This window comes from Triticum urartu, chromosome 4A (assembly GCF_056163025.1).
Source record: "Triticum urartu cultivar PI428250 chromosome 4A, HENAU_Tu73, whole genome shotgun sequence".
In the NCBI taxonomy this organism is placed as follows: domain Eukaryota; kingdom Viridiplantae; phylum Streptophyta; class Magnoliopsida; order Poales; family Poaceae; genus Triticum; species Triticum urartu.
The window spans coordinates 7,561,779-7,584,187 of record NC_141876.1 but is presented as its reverse complement, the minus strand read 5'-3'; the positions used below and the strand labels follow the sequence as shown (position 1 = coordinate 7,584,187).

The 22,409-nt window shown below is 43.9% G+C and overlaps 1 protein-coding gene and 2 pseudogenes across 1 annotated transcript; 2 read left to right on the top strand and 1 right to left on the bottom strand.

The window, feature by feature from the left end:
- Positions 1–303: 303 nt before the first annotated feature.
- LOC125554479 (very-long-chain aldehyde decarbonylase GL1-5-like) overlaps positions 304–22,409 on the top strand; it is a 116,319-nt pseudogene continuing 94,213 nt past the window's right edge.
- On the bottom strand, positions 1,931–4,020 carry LOC125554486 (very-long-chain aldehyde decarbonylase GL1-5-like; the record flags this gene model as incomplete). The annotated part of the gene is made up of 7 exons (XM_087519378.1): positions 3,912–4,020; positions 3,623–3,757; positions 3,240–3,459; positions 2,685–3,060; positions 2,482–2,589; positions 2,080–2,280; positions 1,931–1,942 (listed from the first exon to the last, which is right to left on the bottom strand). Coding segments are annotated over exons 1-7 (1,161 nt in total), but the record flags the coding sequence as incomplete, so codon positions are not given.
- Positions 4,502–4,640, top strand: LOC125555129 (small nucleolar RNA Z247; annotated as a pseudogene).

The following is a 22,409-nucleotide window of genomic DNA, read 5'->3' as shown; positions in this document are numbered from 1 at the left end:
TCTAATTAATTCATGGTAATGCACCAAAAAGACTAGGCAGGTTCCACCACAGGGAACCTCGAGTTGTGTTCTCTGCTGGGTCGATCTTTTCGCCGCTCCATAGGCATGTCTCATATGGATAATAAAGTGTCACAAGATGGTTTTTTGAACTGCCAGAGATGACCTGGTCTGTGCTAGTTCTACATCCACGCACCAGCCGTGTCTATAAATTGAGCAAAACTACGGCCAGTTTTGTCACGCATGTGTACACGAGGCTTTCAGAACTGATAGGCAAGAAAGCAGCTCCAAGGTCCCCAAGACGCCATGGCCACTAACCCCGGCCTCTTCAGCGAGTGGCCTTGGAAGAGGCTTGGCAGCTTGAAGGTACGTGACGAACAAACAAATTTTGTTTACAGCATCACAACCACCTTACACTAATTGACCATCCTGGCACCCATGCGCAGTACATGGTGCTGGCGCCATGGACGGTGCACGGCCTGCACCTGGTGGCGACCAATTGTGGCGCGAGGCCGACCTGGTGCTTCTCCGGGCTTCTCCGGGCACTCCACAACCAGGCCTGGATCACCGTGTCACGCCTCCAGAACACGCGCGGCAAGCGCCAGATCGTCGACCGCGGCATCGAGTTCGAGCAGGTCGACCGAGAGGGCAACCGGTAGGTATTAGTACTGGTTGGTAGTCGCGATCGATCGACGCCGTCTATGAAGGCAAATTGACCTATGTCGTGTGTGTATGTGCTGCGTGCAGGGACGATCAGATCATCCTGAGCGCCATCCTGCTGCTCCTGGGTGCCATGTACCTGCCAGGCGGGCAGCACATACCGCTGTGGCGGACTGACGGCGCGGTTCTGCTTGCGGTGCTACACGCTGGTCCCGTCGAGTTCCTCTACTACTGGTTCCATCGTGCGCTACACCACCATTTCCTGTACACACGCTACCACTCGCACCATCATGCCTCCATCGTCACCGAGCCCATCACATGTACATCTTTGTCCCTCTCAGATTAACCAACTTAGTTGATCTAGTTGATAAATAATCACTGCTCAAACCCCAATGAGTTGATCAACGAACCTGCCTCAAATGGTACATGCAAGTACATCTAATCTAATGAGTGATGACTCATCATCTTCTTATGTTCATGCAGCTGTTATCCATCCATCTGCTGAGCTCTTGGCCTATCAACTTCTGTTCTCGATCCCAATGATCACCTGGGCATTAACTGGAACTGCTTCCATTATCACATTCGAGATATATCTGATTTACATTGACTTCATGAACAACATGGGCCACTGCAACTTCGATTTGGTCCCTTGTTGGCTCTTCAAATGGTCCCCCCCTCTCAAGTATCTCATATATACGCCATCGTAAGTGTTTCCACTTCTTCGGTAAACAACAAAAAATCTATCTGGTGGCTCTTCTTTAATCCTACTCTAACCTAAGCAGACAAGGCAATGTTTTATCATGGAAAATTAAGTTTCTTTTCATGATTATATGTAATTCTATTAGGTGTTATGAATTCTTAATCCGTACTCTTACTTCTTAGGTTTCATTCTCTTCACCATACTCAGTTCCGGACATACTACTCTCTTTTCATGCCATTCTATGACTACATATACAACACCATGGATAAGTCATCGGACACATTGTATGAAAACTCACTTGAGGACAAAGAAAAAGAACTAGATGTGGTTCACATTACCCATCTTACCAATCTACAGTCCATCTATCATATCAGGCCTGGCTTCGCTCAATATGCCTCCAGGCCTTATACTTCCACGTGGCAAATATGGATCATCTGGCCTGTGTCATGACTATCCATGGTCCTCACTTGGGTGTATGGTTCTTGGTTCACTGTTGAGAGGAATGCCATGAAGGAACTCAACATCCAGTCATGGGCCGTGCCAAGATACAACTTCCATGTAAGAATTATGTGAAGTTAACAATACCTTGTTAACCGGAGAAATATAGCCGTTGGAGAGAAGGTGACCAATATATGACCTGCACAGTAGAATTGCGTGTTAGTTAGTACAATAAAAACATCATCTCTCCATGTGATTAAAATGAAGCAATATTTAGACCCAACCTTGATAATTTTCTTACACAATGATGCAGCCACAACACGGGCCACCTTTGAAATATTTCCAGAAAGAAGAACTTGATCTGTGCCTTGGGGGATATTATTGGCAACAGCTGCAGCAGCTAGGCTGGTGCCATCCACCAGTTTTACCCCCAAGTTTGGGAACTTCTGCAGATAGAGTTCCCCACTTCCATTGAGGCTTTGGGACTGTTGGGTTACAGATAGCATCATATTATTGTGAGTGTCATACTCATATATGTTCTACTATTACTGTATATCTAGATTTTCCAAAAACACACATATGTAGTTTGATCAACAGCAGCTACACTGCATCAGTACTTTCTAAATCATGACCATATGAACTGAAGATTAAGAATAGTTTGAAGTTGAACAACTGAATATATATACCTGGTTCAGTAGTCCAAGACTAACGACTTTAGCCCCTTTCTTGTTGGCTTCCCATATGGCCTTTAAAATCAGGCTATTAATTGCTTCCTTCTCCCAGTTCAATCCATACTGCAAAAAGGAAAGGGTGGTTATTTGGTTACCTTCTCTCCAACGGCTATATTTCTCCAGTTAACAAGGTATTGTTAACTTCACATAATTCTTACATGGAAGTTGTATCTTGGCACGGCCCATGACTGGATGTTGAGTTCCTTCATGACATTCCTCTCAACAGTGAACCAAGAACCATACACCCAAGTGAGGACCATGGATAGCCATGACACAGGCCACATGATCCATATTTGCCATGTGGAAGTATAAGGCCTGGAGGCATATTGAGCTAAGCCAGGCCTGATATGATAGATGGACTGTAGATTGGTAAGATGGGTAATGTGAACCACATCTAGTTCTTTTTCTTTGTCCTCAAGTGAGTTTTCATACAATGTGTCCGATGACTTATCCATGGTGTTGTATATGTAGTCATAGAATGGCATGAAAAGAGAGTAGTATGTCCGGAACTGAGTATGGTGAAGAGAATGAAACCTAAGAAGTAAGAGTACGGATTAAGAATTCATAACACCTAATAGAATTACATATAATCATGAAAAGAAACTTAATTTTCCATGATAAAACATTGCCTTGTCTGCTTAGGTTAGAGTAGGATTAAAGAAGAGCCACCGGATAGATTTTTTGTTGTTTACCGAAGAAGTGGAAACACTTACGATGGCGTATATATGAGATACTTGAGGGGGGGGGACCATTTGAAGAGCCAACAAGGGACCAAATCGAAGTTGCAGTGGCCCATGTTGTTCATGTAGTCAATGTAAATCAGATATATCTCGAATGTGATAATGGAAGCAGTTCCAGTTAATGCGCAGGTGATCATTGGGATCGAGAACAGAAGTTGATAGGCCAAGAGCTCAGCAAATGGATGGATAACAGCTGCATGAACATAAAAAGATGATGAGTCATCACTCATTAGATTAGATGTACTTGCATGTACCATTTGAGGCAGGTTCGTTGATCAACTCATCGGGGTTTGAGCAGTGATTATTTATCAACTAGATGAACTAAGTTGGTTAATCTGAGAGGGACAAAGATGTACATGTGATGGGCTCGGTGACGATGGAGGCATGATGGTGCGAGTGGTAGCGTGTGTACAGCAAATGGTGGTGTAGCGCACGGTGGAACAAGTAGTAGAGGAGTTCGACGGGACCAGCGTGTAGCACCGCAAGCAGCACTGCAAAGGTAAGAAGGAAATTATGCATGTGTGAGCAGAGGGACATTATGTATAATCAGATGATGGATTGGCTAGTCGAATTTTACAGGTGTGGTTAATTGGAGATGGTTTAGATGATGCTGAACAGTTGAGGGTGTTGAAATATATTGCCCACCTCCCTCCATTAGTTTAGACTTTTGGATGAGTTGGCTGAAGCATGAATTCACATGGTAATCAGAGCTTCCCTTCCAAAACACATCTAGCCTTTCCTTCCCAGCCGCCATGTCTTCCTCCTCATCCCACGCCACGGCCAATCCCCTCAACAACCAAATCACCGAGAAGCTTACCCGTGAAAACTTCCTTCTGTGGAAGACCCAACTCCTTCCCCAGATACGAGGAGCCTCCCTTTTCGGATACCTAGATGGATCCATTGTCGAGCCTGAGAAAACCATCACCAGCACCGACAAAGATGGCAAGCCTACGAGCATGCCAAACCCGGTGCACGCGACCTGGGTCACCCAGAACCAGCAAGTGCTTGCCTACCTCCTGACTTCGATCTCGAGGGAGGTGCTGACGCAGATGGTCGCCGTGGAGACGGCGCACGCGGCATGGACCGCTTGGACGAACATCTTTTCATCGCACTCCCTCTCTCGAATCAACAACCTCCGGATCTCCCTCTCCAACGCCGAGAAAGGAACCCAGTCAATCGCGGTCTACTTCGCCAAGATGCGGTAGTTCGCTGATGAGCTGGCAGCTGCTGGCAAACCACTTGGCGAAGATGAACTGATCTCATACATCCTGGCCGGCCTCGACCTGGAATACAACCCCCTGGTATCTGCTCTTGATGCTCGTACTGAACTTCTTACACTAGATGCACTGTACTCCCAGATGGCAAACTTTGATCAGCGCGTCGAGCTTCTTCAATCCTCTGGCAAAGGCGGCTTCAGATCTTCAGCCAACGCCGCTACTTGTGGGCGCGGGCAGCAGCGTGGTCGTGGCATGTCCCGCGGCCGCGGTGGCGGGCGCGGTGGACATGGTCGTGACTCTGGTGGTGCTTCCCTGGCTACAACAACAACAGGGGGCGCCCAGGACCAGGAGGACCGGCTGGTGGGGGTTTCCGCAACGACAATTGCCCCCACTACCAAATATGCAGCAAGCGAGGCCACATTGCCATGGATTGCTGGTACCGGTTCACGAATGACTATCTTGCAGAAGAGAAGGTGGCCGGATCTGCAGCAACCTCATCATATGGGGTGGACACAAATTGGTACGCCGACAGCGGCGCTACTAATAACATCACGGGTGAACTCGAGAAGTTAACCACCCGTGACAAGTACCACGGAGGCGATCAAGTCCACACTGCTGATGGTACAGGTATGAATATTAGTCATGTTGGAAATTCCATTATCAGAACCCAAAATCAAAACCTCCATCTAAACAAAATTCTACATATTCCTACTGCCTCACAAAATCTCCTTTCCGTTCATCGTCTTACCCTTGACAATCATGTTTACATTGAGTTTTGGCCTTATTTCTTTTTTATCAAGGATCAGGTCACGGGGAGGGTGCTGCATCGAGGTAGATGTAGAGGAGGTCTCTATCCATTGATTCCATCTAGGACGTCAAATAAACAAGCTTATGGTGTCATCAAGATACCTTCATTGCGTTGGCATGCTCGGCTTGGTCATCCTTCATTTTCAATAGTTCAACGTGTGCTTAGGAATAATAAACTTCTTTGTCATGGGGAGTTAGATGTTGAGTCGGTATGTGACTCATGCCAACGAGCAAAAAGTCACCAATTACCCTATCTAGTGTCTACTAGTGTATCTACCAAACCTCTTGAGTTGATCTTTTCTGATGTATGGGGAGATGCCCCTCTTTTTGTTGGCAGATATAAATATTATGTGAGTTTCATCGATGATTACACCAAATTCTCATGGATTTATCTTATTAAGAAAAAAATCTAATGTCTTTGAGGTTTTTCAAAATTTCCAAGCACATGTTGAACGCCAATTTAATGCCAAAATCCTTGCCATCCAATCTGATTGGGGTGGGGAATATGAGAAACTAAACTCATTTTTCCAAAAGCTTGGCATTGCACATCATGTTTCCTACCCCCATGCTCATCAGCAGAATGAATCGGCTGAGAGAAAACACCGCCACATCGTTGAAGTTGGACTTGCTCTTCTTGCAAACTCCTCTATGCCATTAAAATATTGGGACGAGGCTTTTCTTGCTGCCACATATCTCATCAATTTACTTCCCAGTAGTGTTATCAATTTTGAAACCCCCTATGAACGTCTGTTTCACAAAAAGCCTACCTACAACTCTCTCCGTGTGTTTGGATGCGCCTGTTGGCCAAATCTTCGCCCATATAATTCTCGTAAGCTTTCTTTTCGCTCCAAACAATGTGTCTTCTTAGGCCACAATCTGTGTCATAAAGTGGTTAAATGTCTTGATATATCTACTGGTCGCATATATATTTCCCGAGATGTCGTCTTCGATGAGAATGTGTTTCCATTTGCGTCTCTCCATCTGTCGTGGAATTGTCATGGCAGATGTCCTTAGTGTCAGGACTTAGTCGCGAGGCTAACGCATCTATGTGGTAGCTTGAGAGGGGTTGAGCGGGACGAGAGACGCGAGGTTTTACCCAGGTTCGGCCCCTCACGGTGAAGGTAAAAGCCTACATCCTACTTCATTGATATTGATGATGATGATCATGGTTATAAGAGTGCTCATCTCGAGAGCTATTGTCTAAACCTAACTTGTCCAACTTGTGAAACTTGTGAATCTTCTCTCTTTTGGGGAGCCCTGCCCCTCCTTATATATGTTGGAGGGGCGGGTTACATGTAGAGTCCTATTAGGATTAGGACTAGTCTATCTCTAATACAAACCGGATACAAGTCCAGGTCTTAAATCCTTGTAAGATAAATGTTCCTCATGCCTTTCCTCTTAAACCGGCCCACCGTTAAACGTGAACCGGACTTCTGGGCCGTGGGCCTTGTCATCCGTCTGTCCCACTCACCGGATCACCAGTGAGTCATAATGACCAGGTGGGTTGCTTGTAAACCGCCAGGTCAGGGCGGGTTGCCAGTAACTCGCCAAGTGTCAGCGGGGTCTTCAGATAAACCGCCAAGTCCGGCCGGGTTAACTTCCGGCCGGTTTACACCGCGGGGTATATCCCCGACATTAGCCCCCAAGTTTAGCTTGGATTTATTCATGGTAAACTTATACTGCAATATAAACACAAGAACAAATTTGACAGGTTATGCTCCGGGTTAAGAACTTTTGTAAACCGGTACCTGATCATCCTTAAGTCCTTGTTATTTCCTCCTTCCGGGAAATCCGGGTCAACAGACCAGCTTCATAATCAATTTGCCGACATTGGTTTGTCACCGAGAAATATTGTGAAGAATAACTCCTTTGACTCAGCTCCCAAAGCGCCAATTTAAGAAATATGGGTCTGAAAATACTTATCTGATATTCAGCCGGTTTGAAGATGTAAAACTTGCCGGTTTAATATTACCAAAATGGTCGGTTTATAAATATTGATGGCACCGGGTCATAATTGTTGTCGACACCGGGTCATGTAATTGATCTTCCTGATTTGCTCAAAACTGATAACATGAAGATGTTCCTCCTTATATATGCATAATACATGTAGCCCCCAAGTCTTAAGAGGACAACATAATGATAACTTAAGACTTGCTCCAATAAGTGTTTCAACCTTGAAGAAATCCGGTTTGTTCATCTCAATCATATAAACTGAATACTCCATATATGTAGCCCCCAAGTGCCGGGTTGTCATGCTTGCAGCAACCTGGGACTTGTAATTGCTTATAAAAACTTCAATCAGTGTAGCCCCCAAGGGCCGGGTCATTATGCAATAATGAGTAGGGACTTTGTAAATATAATATTGTAAACTTTGAACAGCAACGTGTAGCCCCCAAGTGCCGGCTTAGTAAGATAATACTAAACCGGGACTTGATATATATATTTTAATGAAAATAACATATTATAATGTAGCTTCCATCGTAGGGCTTGAACCCACGTCCACAAGGTTAAGAGCTTTGTGCTTTACCAACTGAGCAATGGATCCTTCAATATTATGGACGAAAACTTGTGTACCTTGAATTGTTGACAGGAGCAATTGGTAGCCCCCAAGGGCCGGCTCATTATAATATGATGAGTCGGGTCTTTAATAAGACTAGTAAAAATGACTTTGCATTAGCCCCCAAGTGTCATGATGCATGCTTGCAGCGACATGAGACTTGCATGTAATCTTGATTTGAATAATGTAGCCTCCAAGTGCCGGGTAGTAAGCCTGCAGCAACTCGGGACTATTCCTTCCATTGTAAAATAAATCATATCCTTTGATAAAATAATAACCATTGCGCTAAAGCGACTTTGAAAACTCAATAATACCGGTTATTAATAACCAAAAAAATACAGCCATGTTGGCTATTCAAGATAATATAATCCGGTATGAAAACCTTATTCATTCAATATCATAATGAAAATTCAGCCAAGTTTGGCTATTTGAATAATATAACCCAATGATTTATAAGCGCATGATTCCAATGGCGCAATCCAAATATATATACATACTGGCGACTTATAGTCCAAAGCCAGGCCGGTTTAACAAATCTGTTTCTGCATACAACAAGTTTAAAGTGTCCTGGCGGTTTACCGCCGGACGGGTCATAATGCCCAACATATAACCCGGGTTTATAACCAAGGCTGCACTTAAGAATAATCAAATATGAAATATAGCATACCTGTGACATTGAATCACATTGTTGGTTTTACCAACTTTTTGTAGTAAGGGTGATAACCCAAATCTTGAGTACTGATAACTCCTTCCATATTGTGCCGGTTTATGATAAAATCGTGCCGGGCTATGATAAACACCGTGTTACTCCATAAGAGGATGTTAACAACAAGGATCAAACTGGGCAAATAGTCTTTGGATTGACGTGAACTGTGTTCCGTCAATTGATTGGTTGAAAACTTTGTCGGTTTAAAAAACACAATAAGAAGAAAGCAAAATCTTTCAAAGAAAAGTGTGAAGCAAAGGCAATGACAAAACCGTTTGCAAAAAAGGTTTATTTGAGCTGATCAGATGGCGTTACCATGGCCGAACACGACCAAGCTCCCGTTAGGTGTAACTATGGTTCTAGTCAGCCAGGTCCCCAAATGAAACCGTGGCATTTATGCCGATCAAGTGGCATGGCAATGGTTCGGGTTCGACCAAGCCCCCAAGTGATTCTGTGGCCTTAGGCCGATCAAAAGGCATGACTGGTTCAGACGTGACCAAGTCCCCAAGTGATCTGGTGGCTCTCGCCTATCAAGAGGTATGGTATTGGTTCGGACACGACCAACCCCCCAGGTGATATAACATGATGCTTTTAAAAAGCTAACTCAAGGGGTAAACCGGAGGCCGCTTTAGAACAACTCCGTGTAACCACACATGATGTAAAAGAACAGAGACCCCGCTTTATGAAGCAGAAGCCCCCATGTGATCAATAATATGTCAGACCAGTAAGGCGGGATACCCATGTTTGAACCGCGCATCATGGCAGTAGGTTCTCTTCGGAAACTTTTAACTTTTTGCAAGAGACAAGTTCTTCTTGAACCGGGATTTTGAACCGGATATTGAGAGCTTCAAAGCTTTGTGGGAGACATCTTTCCCTTGAACCGGATTTTAAACCGGAATCTTCATTTTTAGCCAGAAATTTTCTGACGGCCTTTAAACTCGAATTTGCGAGAAGTTAACTCCCTTTTGAACCGGACATTGTTAAACCGGATTTGAGCGCTTTAGAGCTTTGTAGGAGAATAGATTTTTCCTTGAACCGGACTGTAAACCGGATATTTGAGAGCTTCAGTGAGACTGACTTCCCTTGAGCCGGATTTTAAACCGGAATCCTTTCTGACCCGGATCTTCTTCATTGAGCCGGGATTTTGTAACTGTCATATACTTTCTAAGCCGGAAATTTTCTGACGGCCTTTAAATTTTCATCAATATAAAAGTAGCCTCCGGGACCGGGTTATCTTTCTCTCCATCGTCCTGGGTTTCTTAAATTTGCTGAAACTGGCAATATTCGCTGATTCGTGTCATCGTAGCCCCCGAGTCTCAAAGGTGACTCGAGGAGTTGGCTTGAGACTCTCCATATTTGACCGTGATATAAACCGGCATAACTTGTCTATCATTGGCGTTGTTAGCACGATGTGAATCCATAGAAGGTTGAGGTGACTGCGGCGGGTTGTAAATGATCCCATATGAGCCGTGTCAGCAACTCGGCCAATTGTCCCTTCCAACTGGCGATTTGAAGTTAATCAAAACTGTAGTGGCGGCGACTTGTACGCCTGCCCATTGAACCATCCAGTGCAAACGGCGGTTGATGATAATTTGTCTCCAATTTGAAAGAAAACCGGGCTACCCAAGCTGTGACTTGCTCATACCCAATAAACAGCTCATGCAGACAGGTGCGGCCCGGTATGTTGATGTAGACCAGGCCGCGGGGACGGACGACAAAGATGACCGTGGCTTTCAAAGGCGGCACAGACAGATGAGCCGGCCACGGCATTGTAAACCGGCGTGGACGGGCGAATTAGCCACGTCATATTGATGTAAACCGGTCTGCAGAATGGCGGTTTGCACATATAGTCACCGAGCTTGATGGCATGGTAAGATACTAGCGCATTCATAATGGTTGCGCGAGTTTATACATCCATGACACAGCCATAGCCTTTGTAATGAACAATTGTCCTGCATAAACAATATTGCAGACCAAGGCAAAGGTAAACTGTTCTTTGACAAAAATAATATGTGCTAATAAAATATATTTTAGATGGATATCACCTGATGTGCTAGGCCGGAAATTATCCGCCATCGAGTTGATGATCACCACAGTGATGCTAAAATTAATCACATCCGAGTTAACCGTAGGAGCAAACAGATGAGTCGGCCCGGCGTTGTAAGCTGGTGCGGCCGAGCAAGTTGTCCTCCACGTTGTAAACCGGCATGGACGCATGAACCGGTGGCCATGGCGGACGGGTGAGTCGTCCATGGTGTTGTAAGGTGATGCAGACGGGCGAGTCAGCCGGTACGTTGACGTAAACCGGACCGCGACACCCTGTCCGTGAAGCCGCGCGATACAGCCGAACGTGCAAATATTACATGCCAGAGTAATTGTTGTCGGATGAATTAACATGTACTGATAAAATACATAGAAAAGATAGCACCTGGTAATTTTTGCAGGACGCTGGCGCCGGATAATGCATAGTGCTGCTTTTGTTTTGACAAAAGAGTTGATTGGTTCAGTGTCCACATAACCTGGCCGGAATTTTTTGAACCGGAATTTCTGAAACCGGAGTTTCTTGATAATCCGGCCGGAACTTTTGATAATCCGGAACTTTTTGAACCGGAACCTCTTGATAATCCAACCGGAAATTTTGATAATCCGGAATCTTTTGAGCTGGAACCTCTTGATAATCCGGCCGAAACTTTTGATAATCCGGAACCTTTGAACCGGAACCTCTTGATAATCCGACCGGAACTTTTGATATCCGGAAGTATTTGATAATCCGGAACTTTTCCGTAGCTGAAGTCGGAACTCTTTGACGACTCAGACAGAACCTTTTGGCGATGCGGCTGGAACCCTTCGGCGATTCGGACTGAACTTTTCGCCGAGGCGATCGGAACTTTCTGATGATTCAGACAGAACCTTTCATCGAGACGGTTGGAACTTTTCGATGATCCGGCCGGAAATTTCCGACGAACCGGCGGAACGTTTCGATGAGCGGCGAGCCGGCTGGAACTCTCCGACAAACCGACCGGAACTTTTTCATTGAGCTGGACGGAGCTTCTCGATCCCTGAGATAGCGCCCTCCAAGAACTCCACACCACCATGCGCAGGCCCCACGGTGGGCGCCAACTGTCGTGGAATTGTCACGGCAGATGTCCTTAGTGTCAGGACTTAGTCGCGAGGCCAAGGCATCTATGTGGTAGCTTGAGAGGGGTTGAGCGGGATGAGAGACGCGAGGTTTTACCCAGGTTCGGCCCCTCACGTTGGAGGTAAAAGCCTACGTCCTGCTTCATTGATATTGATGATGATGATCACGGTTACAAGAGTGCTCATCTCGAGAGCTATTGTCTAAACCTAACTTGTCCAACTTGTGAAACTTGTGAATCTTCTCTCTTTTGGGGTGCCCTGCCCCTCCTTATATATGTTGGAGGGGCAGGTTACATGTAGAGTTCTATTAGGATTAGGACTAGTCTATCTCTAATACAAACCGGATACAAGTCCAGGTCCTAAATCCTTGTAAGATAAATGTTCCTCATGCCTTTCCTCTTAAACCGGCCCATTGTTAAACATGAACCGGCCTTCTGGACCTTGGGCCTTGTCATCCGTCTGTCCCCCTCGCCGGATCACCAGTGAGTCATAATGACCAGGTGAGTTGCTTGTAAACCGCCAGGTCAGGGCGGGTCGCCAGTAACTCGCCAAGTGTCAGCGGGGTCTTCAGATAAATCGCCAAGTCCGGCCGGGTTAACTTCCGGCCGGTTTACATCGCGGGGTATATCCCCGACACCATCCAAATGCAGGCGCCCTCCTCCGGAAGGAAATCTTGCTCCTTCCTGAACATCTCCATCCATCCACTTCCTTTGATCACGGGGGCAATAATGGCAATGACCAAAGTAATGTGACTGATATTTTTACTACTCACACACCCTCTCCAGATGATGCAGGATTTGTGGACGATTATACAGGGCAAAATTTGGAACAAAATGGTCCAGAATTAATGGCAAATGATGAATATATGGAAGAAAATGACTCCATATCACATGTCCCGCTACAGGACAGCAACACGAAATCCGGTGCTAATCTAGGCACGCGATCCGGAGGAGATACGAGCGCGCGATCCCATGAAGAAATCGGCGCCCGATCCGGTGCTGATGCATGCACAGAAGAGACAACGCGCAACGGCACCCACCAACGTCACAGCGCCACGTCGACATCGAGTCCCGCGCGGTCGCCTGAACCCAGTCCGCAGCGGATCCCATCTGGGCGGGTGCGCATGCCCTCAAGTGGCGGCAAACAACACCAGGCTGCCACATCGCCCTGCACCGCACCGCCACTCGCGCGCGCGGAGCAGCCGATCCAGTCTGGGTCTGCGCCTGGTCCAGTGGGCTCGCCTGGGCCCATGCAGTCATTGTCCAGCAGTGTACACATCAATAACATGTATATCAAATATACCTTTATTCACTTTTCCATCCTTCTTATCCGCAAAATACTTGGGGCAGTTCCGCTTGCAGTGACCAGTCTGTTTGCAGTAGAAGCACTCAGTCTCAGGCTTAGGTCCAGACTTGGGTTTCTTCTCCTGAGCAGCAACTTGTTTGCCGTTCCTTTTTGAAGTTCCTCTTTTTCTTCCCTTTACCCTTTTTCTTGAAACTGGTGGTCTTGTCAACCACCAACACTTGATGCTTTTCTTGATTTCTACCTTCATCGATTTCAGCATCACGAAGAGCTTGGGAATCGTTTCCGTTATCCCTTGCATATTATAGTTCATCACGAAGTTCCAGTAACTTGGTGATAGTGACTAGAGAACTCTGTTAATCACTATCTTATCTGGAAGATTAACTCCCACTTGATTCAAGTGATTGTAGTACTCAGACATTCTGAGCACATGCTCACTAGCTGAGCTATTCTCCTCTATCTTGTAGGCAAAGTACTTGTCAGAGGTCTCATACCTCTTGACACGGGCATGAGTTTGAAATACTAGTTTCAACTCTTGGAACATCTTATATGTTCCGTGGCGTTCAAAACGTTTTTGAAGTCCCGGTTCTAAACTATCAAGTAGTCATCATATCGAGCTCGTCAAACGTTCATAACGTCTGCATCTGCTCCTGCAATCGGTCTGTCACCTAGCGGTGCATCAAGGACATAATTCTTCTGTGCAGCAATGAGTATAATGCTCAGATAACAGATCCAATCCGCATCATTGCTACTAACATCTTTCAACTTAGTTTTTCTCTAGGAACATATCAAAATAAACGGGGAGCTACATCGCGAGCTATTGATCTACAACATAGTTATGCAAATATTATCAGGACTAAGTTCATGATAAATTAAAGTTCAATTAATCATATTACTTAAGAACTCCCACTTAGATAGACATCCCTCTTGTCATCTAAATGATAACGTGATCCAAATCAACTAAACCATGTCCGATCATCACGTGAGATGGAGTAGTTTTCAATGGTGAACATCACTATGTTGATCATATCTACTATATGATTCACGCTCGATCTTTCGGTCTCCAGTGTTCCGAGGCCATATCTGCATATGCTAGGCTCGTCAAGTTTAACCCGAGTATTCTGCGTGTGCAAAACTGGCTTGCACCCGTTGTATAAGAACATCGAGCTTATCACACCTGATCATCACGTGGTGTCTCGGCACGACGAACTTTTGCAACGGTGCATACTCAGGGAGAAAACTTGTACCTTGAAATTTTTAGTGAGAAATTATCTTATAATGCTACCGTCAAACTAAGCAAAATAAGATGCATAAAGGATAAACGTCATATGCAATCATAATATGTGACATGATATGGCCATGATCATCTTGCGCCTTTGATCTCCATCTCCAAAGTACCGTCATGATCTCTATCATCACCGGCATGCCACCATGATCTCTATCATCTTGATCTCTATCAATGTGTCGTCACATGGTCGTCTCGCCAACTATTGCCTTTGCAACTATTGCTATCACATAGCGATAAAGTAAAGCAATTACATGGCACTTGCATCTTATGCAATAAAGAGACAACTATAAGGCTTCTGCCAGTTGCCGATAACTTTAATAAAACACGGTCATCTCATACAACAATTTATATCTCATCACGTCTTGACCATATCACATCACAACATGCCCTGCAAAAACAAGTTAGGCGTCCTCTACTTTGTTGTTGCAAGTTTTACGTGCCTGCTACGGGATGAGCAAGAACCGTTCTTACCTACGCATCAAAACCACAACGATATTTCGTCAAGTTAGTGATGTCTTAACCTTCAACAAGGACCGGGCGTAGTCACACTCGGTTCAACTAAAGTTGGAGAAACTGACACCCACCAGCCACCTGTGTGCAAGGCACGTCGGTAGAACCTGTCTCGCGTAAGCGTACGCGTAATGTTGGTCTGGGCTGCTTCATCCAACAATACCGCCGAACCAAAGTATGACATGCTGGTAAGCAGTATGACTTGTATCGCCCACAACTCACTTGTGTTCTACTCGTGCATATAACATCTACGCATAAACCTGGCTCGGATGCCACTGTTGAGGAACATAGTAATTTCAAAAAATTTCCTACGCACACGCAAGATCATGGTGATGCATAGCAACGAGAGGGCCGAGTATGTGTACGTACCCTCGTAGACCAAAAGCGAAAGCGTTTATCAACGTGGTTGATGTAGTCGTACACCTTCACGATCCATCAAGTACCAAACGTACGGCACCCCCGCTGTCAGCACACGTTCAGCTCGATGACGTCCTCGTCTTCTTGATCCAGCAAGAGGGGCGAAGTAGTAGATGAGTTCCGACAGCACGACGGCGTGGTGATGGTGTTGGTGAAGAACAATCTCTACAGGGCTTCGCCTAAGCACCACGAAAACTATTATGGATGATAAACTAGAGGGGACGGGGTTGCTGGCACACGGCTTGGTGTTTCTTGATGTGTCTTGGGTGCTAGCCCTACCCCTCTATTTATATGTTGAGCCTTGGGGTCGAAACTTGGAGTAAAAGCCTCCACAAAGTCAGTTTCACCCAAAAGGCAAGAGTCCTTCTCAGACTCCAGGGCCAGACGCCAGGGTTCCCGGCGTCTGGACCCAGATGCCAGGGACCCTGGCGTCTGGCCCTTGGACTCCGCAAAACTTCCTTTTGCGCTTTCCAAAAACCTTGTGGGCTTTCCCCTTTGGCCCAAATAAAGTGTTCTCGTACCCAATCATTTCGGGAAACATCCGGAACCCCTTCCGGTGAATTCCGGAACCCTTCCGGAGACCAAACACTATTATCCCATATATCAAACTTTATCTCCGGACCATTCCAGAGTTCCTCGTCATGTCCGTGATCTTATCCAGAACTCCGAACAACATTCGGTTACCAACATTCATAACTCATAAATACTATATCGTCAATGAACATTAAGCGTGCGGACCCTACGAGTTCGAGAACTATGTAGACATGACCGAGACACGTCTCTGGTCAATAACCAATAGCGTAACATGGATGCCCATATTGGCTCCTACATATTCTGCGAAGATCTTTATCGGTCGAACCGCATAACAACATACATTTTTCCCTTTGTCATCGGTATGTTACTTGCCCGAGATTCGATCGTCGGTATCTCAATACCTGGTTCAATTTCATTACCGGCAAGTCTCTTTACTCGTTCCGTAATGCACCATCCCGCAACTAACTCATTAGTTACATTGCTTGCAAGGCTTATAGTGATGTGCATTACCGAGAGGGCCCAGAGATACCTCTCCGACAATCGGAGTGACAAATCCTAATCTCGATCTATGCCAACTCAACAAGTACCATCGGAGACACCTGTAGAGCACCTTTATAATCACCCAGTTACGTTGTGACGTTTGGTAGCACATGCTACCTCTTGAGCACTGCGTTGGATTTCCCCGAAGAGGAGAGAATGATGCAGCAAAGTAGCGTAAGTATTTCCCTCAGTTTTTGAGAACCAAGGTATCAATCCAGTAGGAGGCTACGCGCGAGTCCCTCGTACCTACACAAAACCAATAGCTCAACGCAACCAACGCGCTTAGGGGTTGTCAATCCCTTCACGGTCACTTACGAAAGTGAGATCTGATAGAGATGATAGATAATATTTTTGGTATTTTTGGTATAGAGATGCAAAGTGAAAAGTAAAAAGCAAAGCAATAATAAAGTGATGGAGATTGATATGATGAGAAAGAGACCCAGGGGCCATAGGTTTCACTAGTGGCTTCTCTCAAGAGCATAAGTATTCTACGGTGGGTGAATAAATTACTGTTGAGCAATTGACAGAATTGAGCATAGTTATGAGAATATCTAGGTATGATCATGTATGTAGGCATCACGTTCGAGACAAGTAGACCGACTCCTGCCTGCATCTACTACTATTACTCCACTCATTGACCGCTATGCAGCATGCATCTAGAGTATTAAGTTAAAAACAGAGTAACGCCTTAAGCAAGATGACATGATGTAGAGGGATAGTTTCATGCAATATGATAAAAACCCCATCTTGTTATCCTCGATGGCAACAATACAATATGTGCCTTGCTGCCCCTTCTGTCACTGGGAAAGGGCACCGCAAGATTGAACCCAAAGCTAAGCACTTCTCCCATGGCAAGAAAAACCAATCTAGTAGGCCAAACCAAACTGATAATTCGAAGAGACTTGCAAAGATAACCAATCATACATAAAAGAATTCAGAGAAGATAAATATTATTCATAGATAGACTTGATCATAAACCCACAATTCATCGATCTCAACAAACACACCACAAAAATAAGATTACATCGAATAGATCTCCACGAGAGAGGGGGAGAACATTGTATTGAGATCCAAAAAGAGAGAAGAAGCCATCTAGCTACTAACTATGGACCCGTAGGTCTAAAGTAAACTACTCACACTTCATCGGAGGGGCTTGGATGATGATGTAGAAGCCCTCCGTAATCGATTCCCCTTCCGGCGGAGCTCCAGAACAGGCCCCAAGATGGGATCTCGTGGATACAGAAAGTTGCGGCGGTGGAATTAGGTTTTTGGCTCCGTCCCCGATCGTTTGGGGGTACGTAGGTATATATAGGAGGAAGGAGTAAGTTGGTGGAGCTTTGAGGGTCCCATGAGGCAGGGGGCGTGCCCCTCCACCGTCGTGACCGCCTCGTGGCTTTCTTGACGGAGGGTCCAAGTCTACTGGGTCTTATCTGATGAGAAAATCACGTTCCCGAAGGTTTCATTCCGTTTGGACTCCGTTTGATATTCTGTTTCTCCGAAACACCGAAATAGGCAAAAAGCATCAATTCTGGGCCGGGCCTCTGGTTAATAGGTTAGTCCAAAAAATAATATAAAAGTGGAAAATAAAGCCCAATATGGTCCAAAACAGTAGATAATATAGCATGGAGCAATCAAAAATTATAGATACGTTGGAGACGTATCAAGCATCCCCAAGCTTAATTCCTGCTCGTCCTCGAGTAGGTAAATGATAAAAAGAGAATTTTTGATGCGGAGTGCTACTTGGCATAATTTTAATGTAATTCTTCTTAATTGTGGTATGAATATTCAGATCCGAAAGATTCAAGACAAGAGTTCATATTGACATAAAAATGATAATACTTCAAGCATGCTAACTAAGCAATTATGTCTTCTCAAAATAACATGGCAAAGAAAGTTCATCCCTACAAAATCATATAGTTTAGTCATGTTTCATTTTCGTCACACAAGAATGCTCTCATCATGCACAACCCTGATGACAAGCCAAGCAATTATTTCATACTTTAGTAATCTCAAACCTATAAACTTTCACGCAATATATGAGCGCGAGCCATGGACATAGCACTATGGGCGGAATAGAATATAATGAAGGGGGTTATGTGGAGAAGACAAAAAGGAGAAAGTCTCACATCAATGAGGCTAATCAATGGGCTATGGAGATGCCCACCGATTGATGTTAATGCAAGGAGTAGGGATTGCAATGCAACGGATGCACTAGAGCTATAAATGTATGAAAGCTCAACAAAAGAAACTAGTGGGTGTGCATCCAACTTGCTTGCTCACGAAGACCTAGGGCACTTGAGGAGGCCCATTGTTGGAATATACAAGCCAAGTTCTATAATGAAAAATTCCCACTAGTATATGAAAGTGATAACATGAGAGACTCTCTACTATGCAGATCATGGTGCTACTTTGAAGCACAAGTGTGGTAAAATGATAGTAACATTGTCCCTTCTCTCTTTTTCTCTCATTTTTTTGCGCCTTCTCTTTTTTATGGCCTTTCTCTTTTTTGGGCCTTCTCTCTTTTTTTATTCCTCACTTGGGACAATGCTCTAATAATGATGATCATCACACTTCTATTTATTTACAACTCAATGATTGCAACTCGATACTAGAACAAAGATGACTCTATATGAATGCCTCCGGCGGTGTACCGGGGTATGCAATGAACCAAGAGTGACATGTATGAAAGAATTATGAATGGTGGCTTTGCCACAAATACTATGTCAACTACATGATCATGCTAAGCAATATGACAATGATGAATGTGTCATGATGAACGGAATGATGGAAAGTTGCATGGCAATATATCTCGGAATGGCTATGGAAATGCCATAATAGGTAGGTATGGTGGCTGTTTTGAGGAAGATATAAGGAGGTTTATGTGTGAAAGAGCGTATCATATCACGGGGTTTGGATGCACCGGCGAAGTTTGCGCCAACTCTCAATGTGAGAAAGGGCAATGCACGGTACCGAAGAGGCTAGCAAGGATGGAAGGGTGAGAGTGCGTATAATCCATGGACTCAACATTAGTCATAAAGAACTCACATACTTATTGCAAAAATCTACAAGTCATCAAAAACCTCGGCACTACGTGCATGCTCCTAGGGGGATAGATTGGTAGGAAAAGACCATTGCTCGTCCCCGACCACCACTCATAAGGAAGACAATCAAATAACCCCTCATGTTTCAAATTTGTTGCATAACGTTTACCATACGTGCATGCTACGGGACTTGCAAACTTCAACAGAAGTATTTCTCAATTTCACAACTACTCAACTAGCATGACTTTGATATTATTACCTCCATATCTCAAAACAATCATCAAGCATCAAACTTTTCTTAGTATTCAACACACTCATAAGAAAGTTTTATTATTAATCTTGCATACCAAGCATATTAGGATTTTAAGCAAATTACCATGCTATTAAGACTCTGAAAATAATCTAAGTGAAGCATGAGAGATCAATAGTTTCTATAAAACGAATCCACCTCCGTGCTCTAAAAGATATAAGTGAAGCACTAGAGCAAAACTATAAAGCTCAAAATATATAAGTGAAGCCAATAGAGTATTCTATCAAATTCCAAATCATGTATGGATCTCTCAAAAGGTGTGTACAGCAAGGATGATTGTAGTATACTAACAAGCAAAGACTCAAATCATAAAATATGCTCCAAGCAAAACACATATCATGTGGTGAATAAAAATATAGCTCCAAGTAAAGTTACCGATAGAAGTAGACGAAAGAGGGGATGCCTTCCGGGGCATCCCCAAGCTTTGGTTTTAGTTGTCCTTAGATTATCTTGGGGGTGCCATGGGCATCCCCAAGCTTAGGCTCTTTCCACTCCATGTTCCATAATCCATCAAATCTTTACCCAAAACTTGAAAACTTCACAACACAAAACTTAAAGTAGAAAATCTCGTGAGCTCCGTTAGCAAAAGAAAACAAAAGACCACTTCAAGGTACTGTAATGAACTCATTATTTATTTAAATTGGTGTTAAACCTACTGTATTCCAACTTCTCTATGGTTTATAAACTATTTTACTAGCCATAGATTCATCAAAATAAGCAAACAACACAGGAAAAACAGAATCTGTCAAAAACAGAACAGTCTATAGTAATCTGTAGCTAACGCAAGATCTGGAACCCCAAAAATTCTAAAATAAATTTCTGGACGTGAGGAATTTATCTATTAAACATATGCAAAAATAATTAACTAAATAGAACTTTCCAAATAAAAATGACAGCAGTTCTCGTGAGCGCTAAAGTTTCTGTTTTTTACAGCAAGTTCAACAAGACTTTCCCCAAGTCTTCCCAACGGTTCTACTTGGCACAAACACTAATTAAACACAAAAAACACAACCAAAACAGAGGATATATAAATTATTTATTACTAAACAGGAGAAACAATTAAGGAATAAAAATAAAATTGGGTTGCCTCCCAACAAGCGCTATCGTTTAACGCCCCTAGCTAGGCGTAACAAGCAAGGATAGATCTAGGTATTGCCATCTTTGGTAGGTAATCCATAAGTGGATCTCATGATAGATTCATATGGCAATTTTATTTTCTTTCTAGGGAAGTGTTCCATGCCCTTTTTTAATGGAAACTGAAATCTAATATTCCCTTCCTTCATATCAATAATTGCACCAACCGTTCTAAGGAAAGGTCTACCGAGAATAATAGGGCAAGAAGGATTACAATCTATATCAAGAACGATAAAATATACGGGCACACAATTCCTATTTGCAACAATAAGAACATCATTAATTCTTCCCACAGGTTTCTTAATAGTGGAATCCGCAAGATGCAAGTTTAGAGAGCAATCATCAAAATCACGGAAATCTAGCAAATCACACAAAGTTTTGGGAATAATAGAGACACTAGCACCCAAATCACCCAAATCATAAAACTCATAATCTTTAATTTTAGCTCATCATAAAGTTTTCTAGGGATAGAAACTTTCAACTCAAGTTTTTCTTCATAAGATTGCATCAAGGCATCAACGATATGTTCGGTAAAGGTTTTATTTTGACTATAAGCATGAGGAGAATTTAGCACGGATTGCAACAAGGAAATACAATAAATTAAAGAGAAATTTTCATAATTAAATTCCTTCAAATCCAATATAGTGGGTTTAGCATCATCTAGGGTTTATTTCTTTTAATCCCACTTTTATCAATTTCACCATCAAGATCTAAATACTCATAATTTTTGGAACGCCTTCTAGGTAAAGGTGGATCATATTCAGTCATACATAAAAGAATTCAGAGAAGATTAATATATTATTCATAGATAGAGTTGATCATAAACCCACAATTCATCGGTCTTAACAAACACACCGCAAAAAGAAGATTACATCGAATAGATCTCCACGAGAGAGGGGGAGAACATTGTATTGAGATCCAAAAAGAGAGAAGCCATCTAGCTACTAAATATGGACCCGTAGGTCTGAAGTAAACTACTCACACTTCATCGGAGGGGCTTGGATGATGATGTAGAAGCCCTCCGTGATCGATTCCCCTTCCGGCAGAGCTCCGGAATAGGCCCCAAGATGGGATCTCGTGGATACAGAAAGTTGCAACGGTGGAATTAGGTTTTTGGCTCCGTCCCCGATTGTTTGGGGGTACGTAGGTATATATAGGAGGAAGGAGTACGTCGGTGGAGCTTCGAGGGGCCCACGAGGCAGGGGAAGCGCCCTAGGGGGGGGGGGGCGCCCTCCACCCTCGTGACCGCCTCGTGGCTTTCTTGACAGAGGGTCCAAGTCTCCTGGGTCTTATTTGATGAGAAAATCACGTTCCCGAAGGTTTCATTCCGTTTGGACTCCATTTGATATTCTATTTCTCCGAAACACTAAAATAGGAAAAAACAACAATTCTGGGCTGGGCCTCCGGTTAATAGGTTAGTCCCAAAAATAATATAAAAGTGGAAAATAAAGCCCAATATGGTCCAAAACAGTAGATAATATAGCATGGAGCAATCAAAAATTATAGATACGTTGGAGACGTATCAGCACACAAAGTGTTCCTCCGATAATTGAGAGTTGCATAATCTCATAGTCATAGGAACATGTATAAGTCATGAAGAAAGCAATAGCAGTAAACTAAAACGATCAAGTGCTAAGCTAAT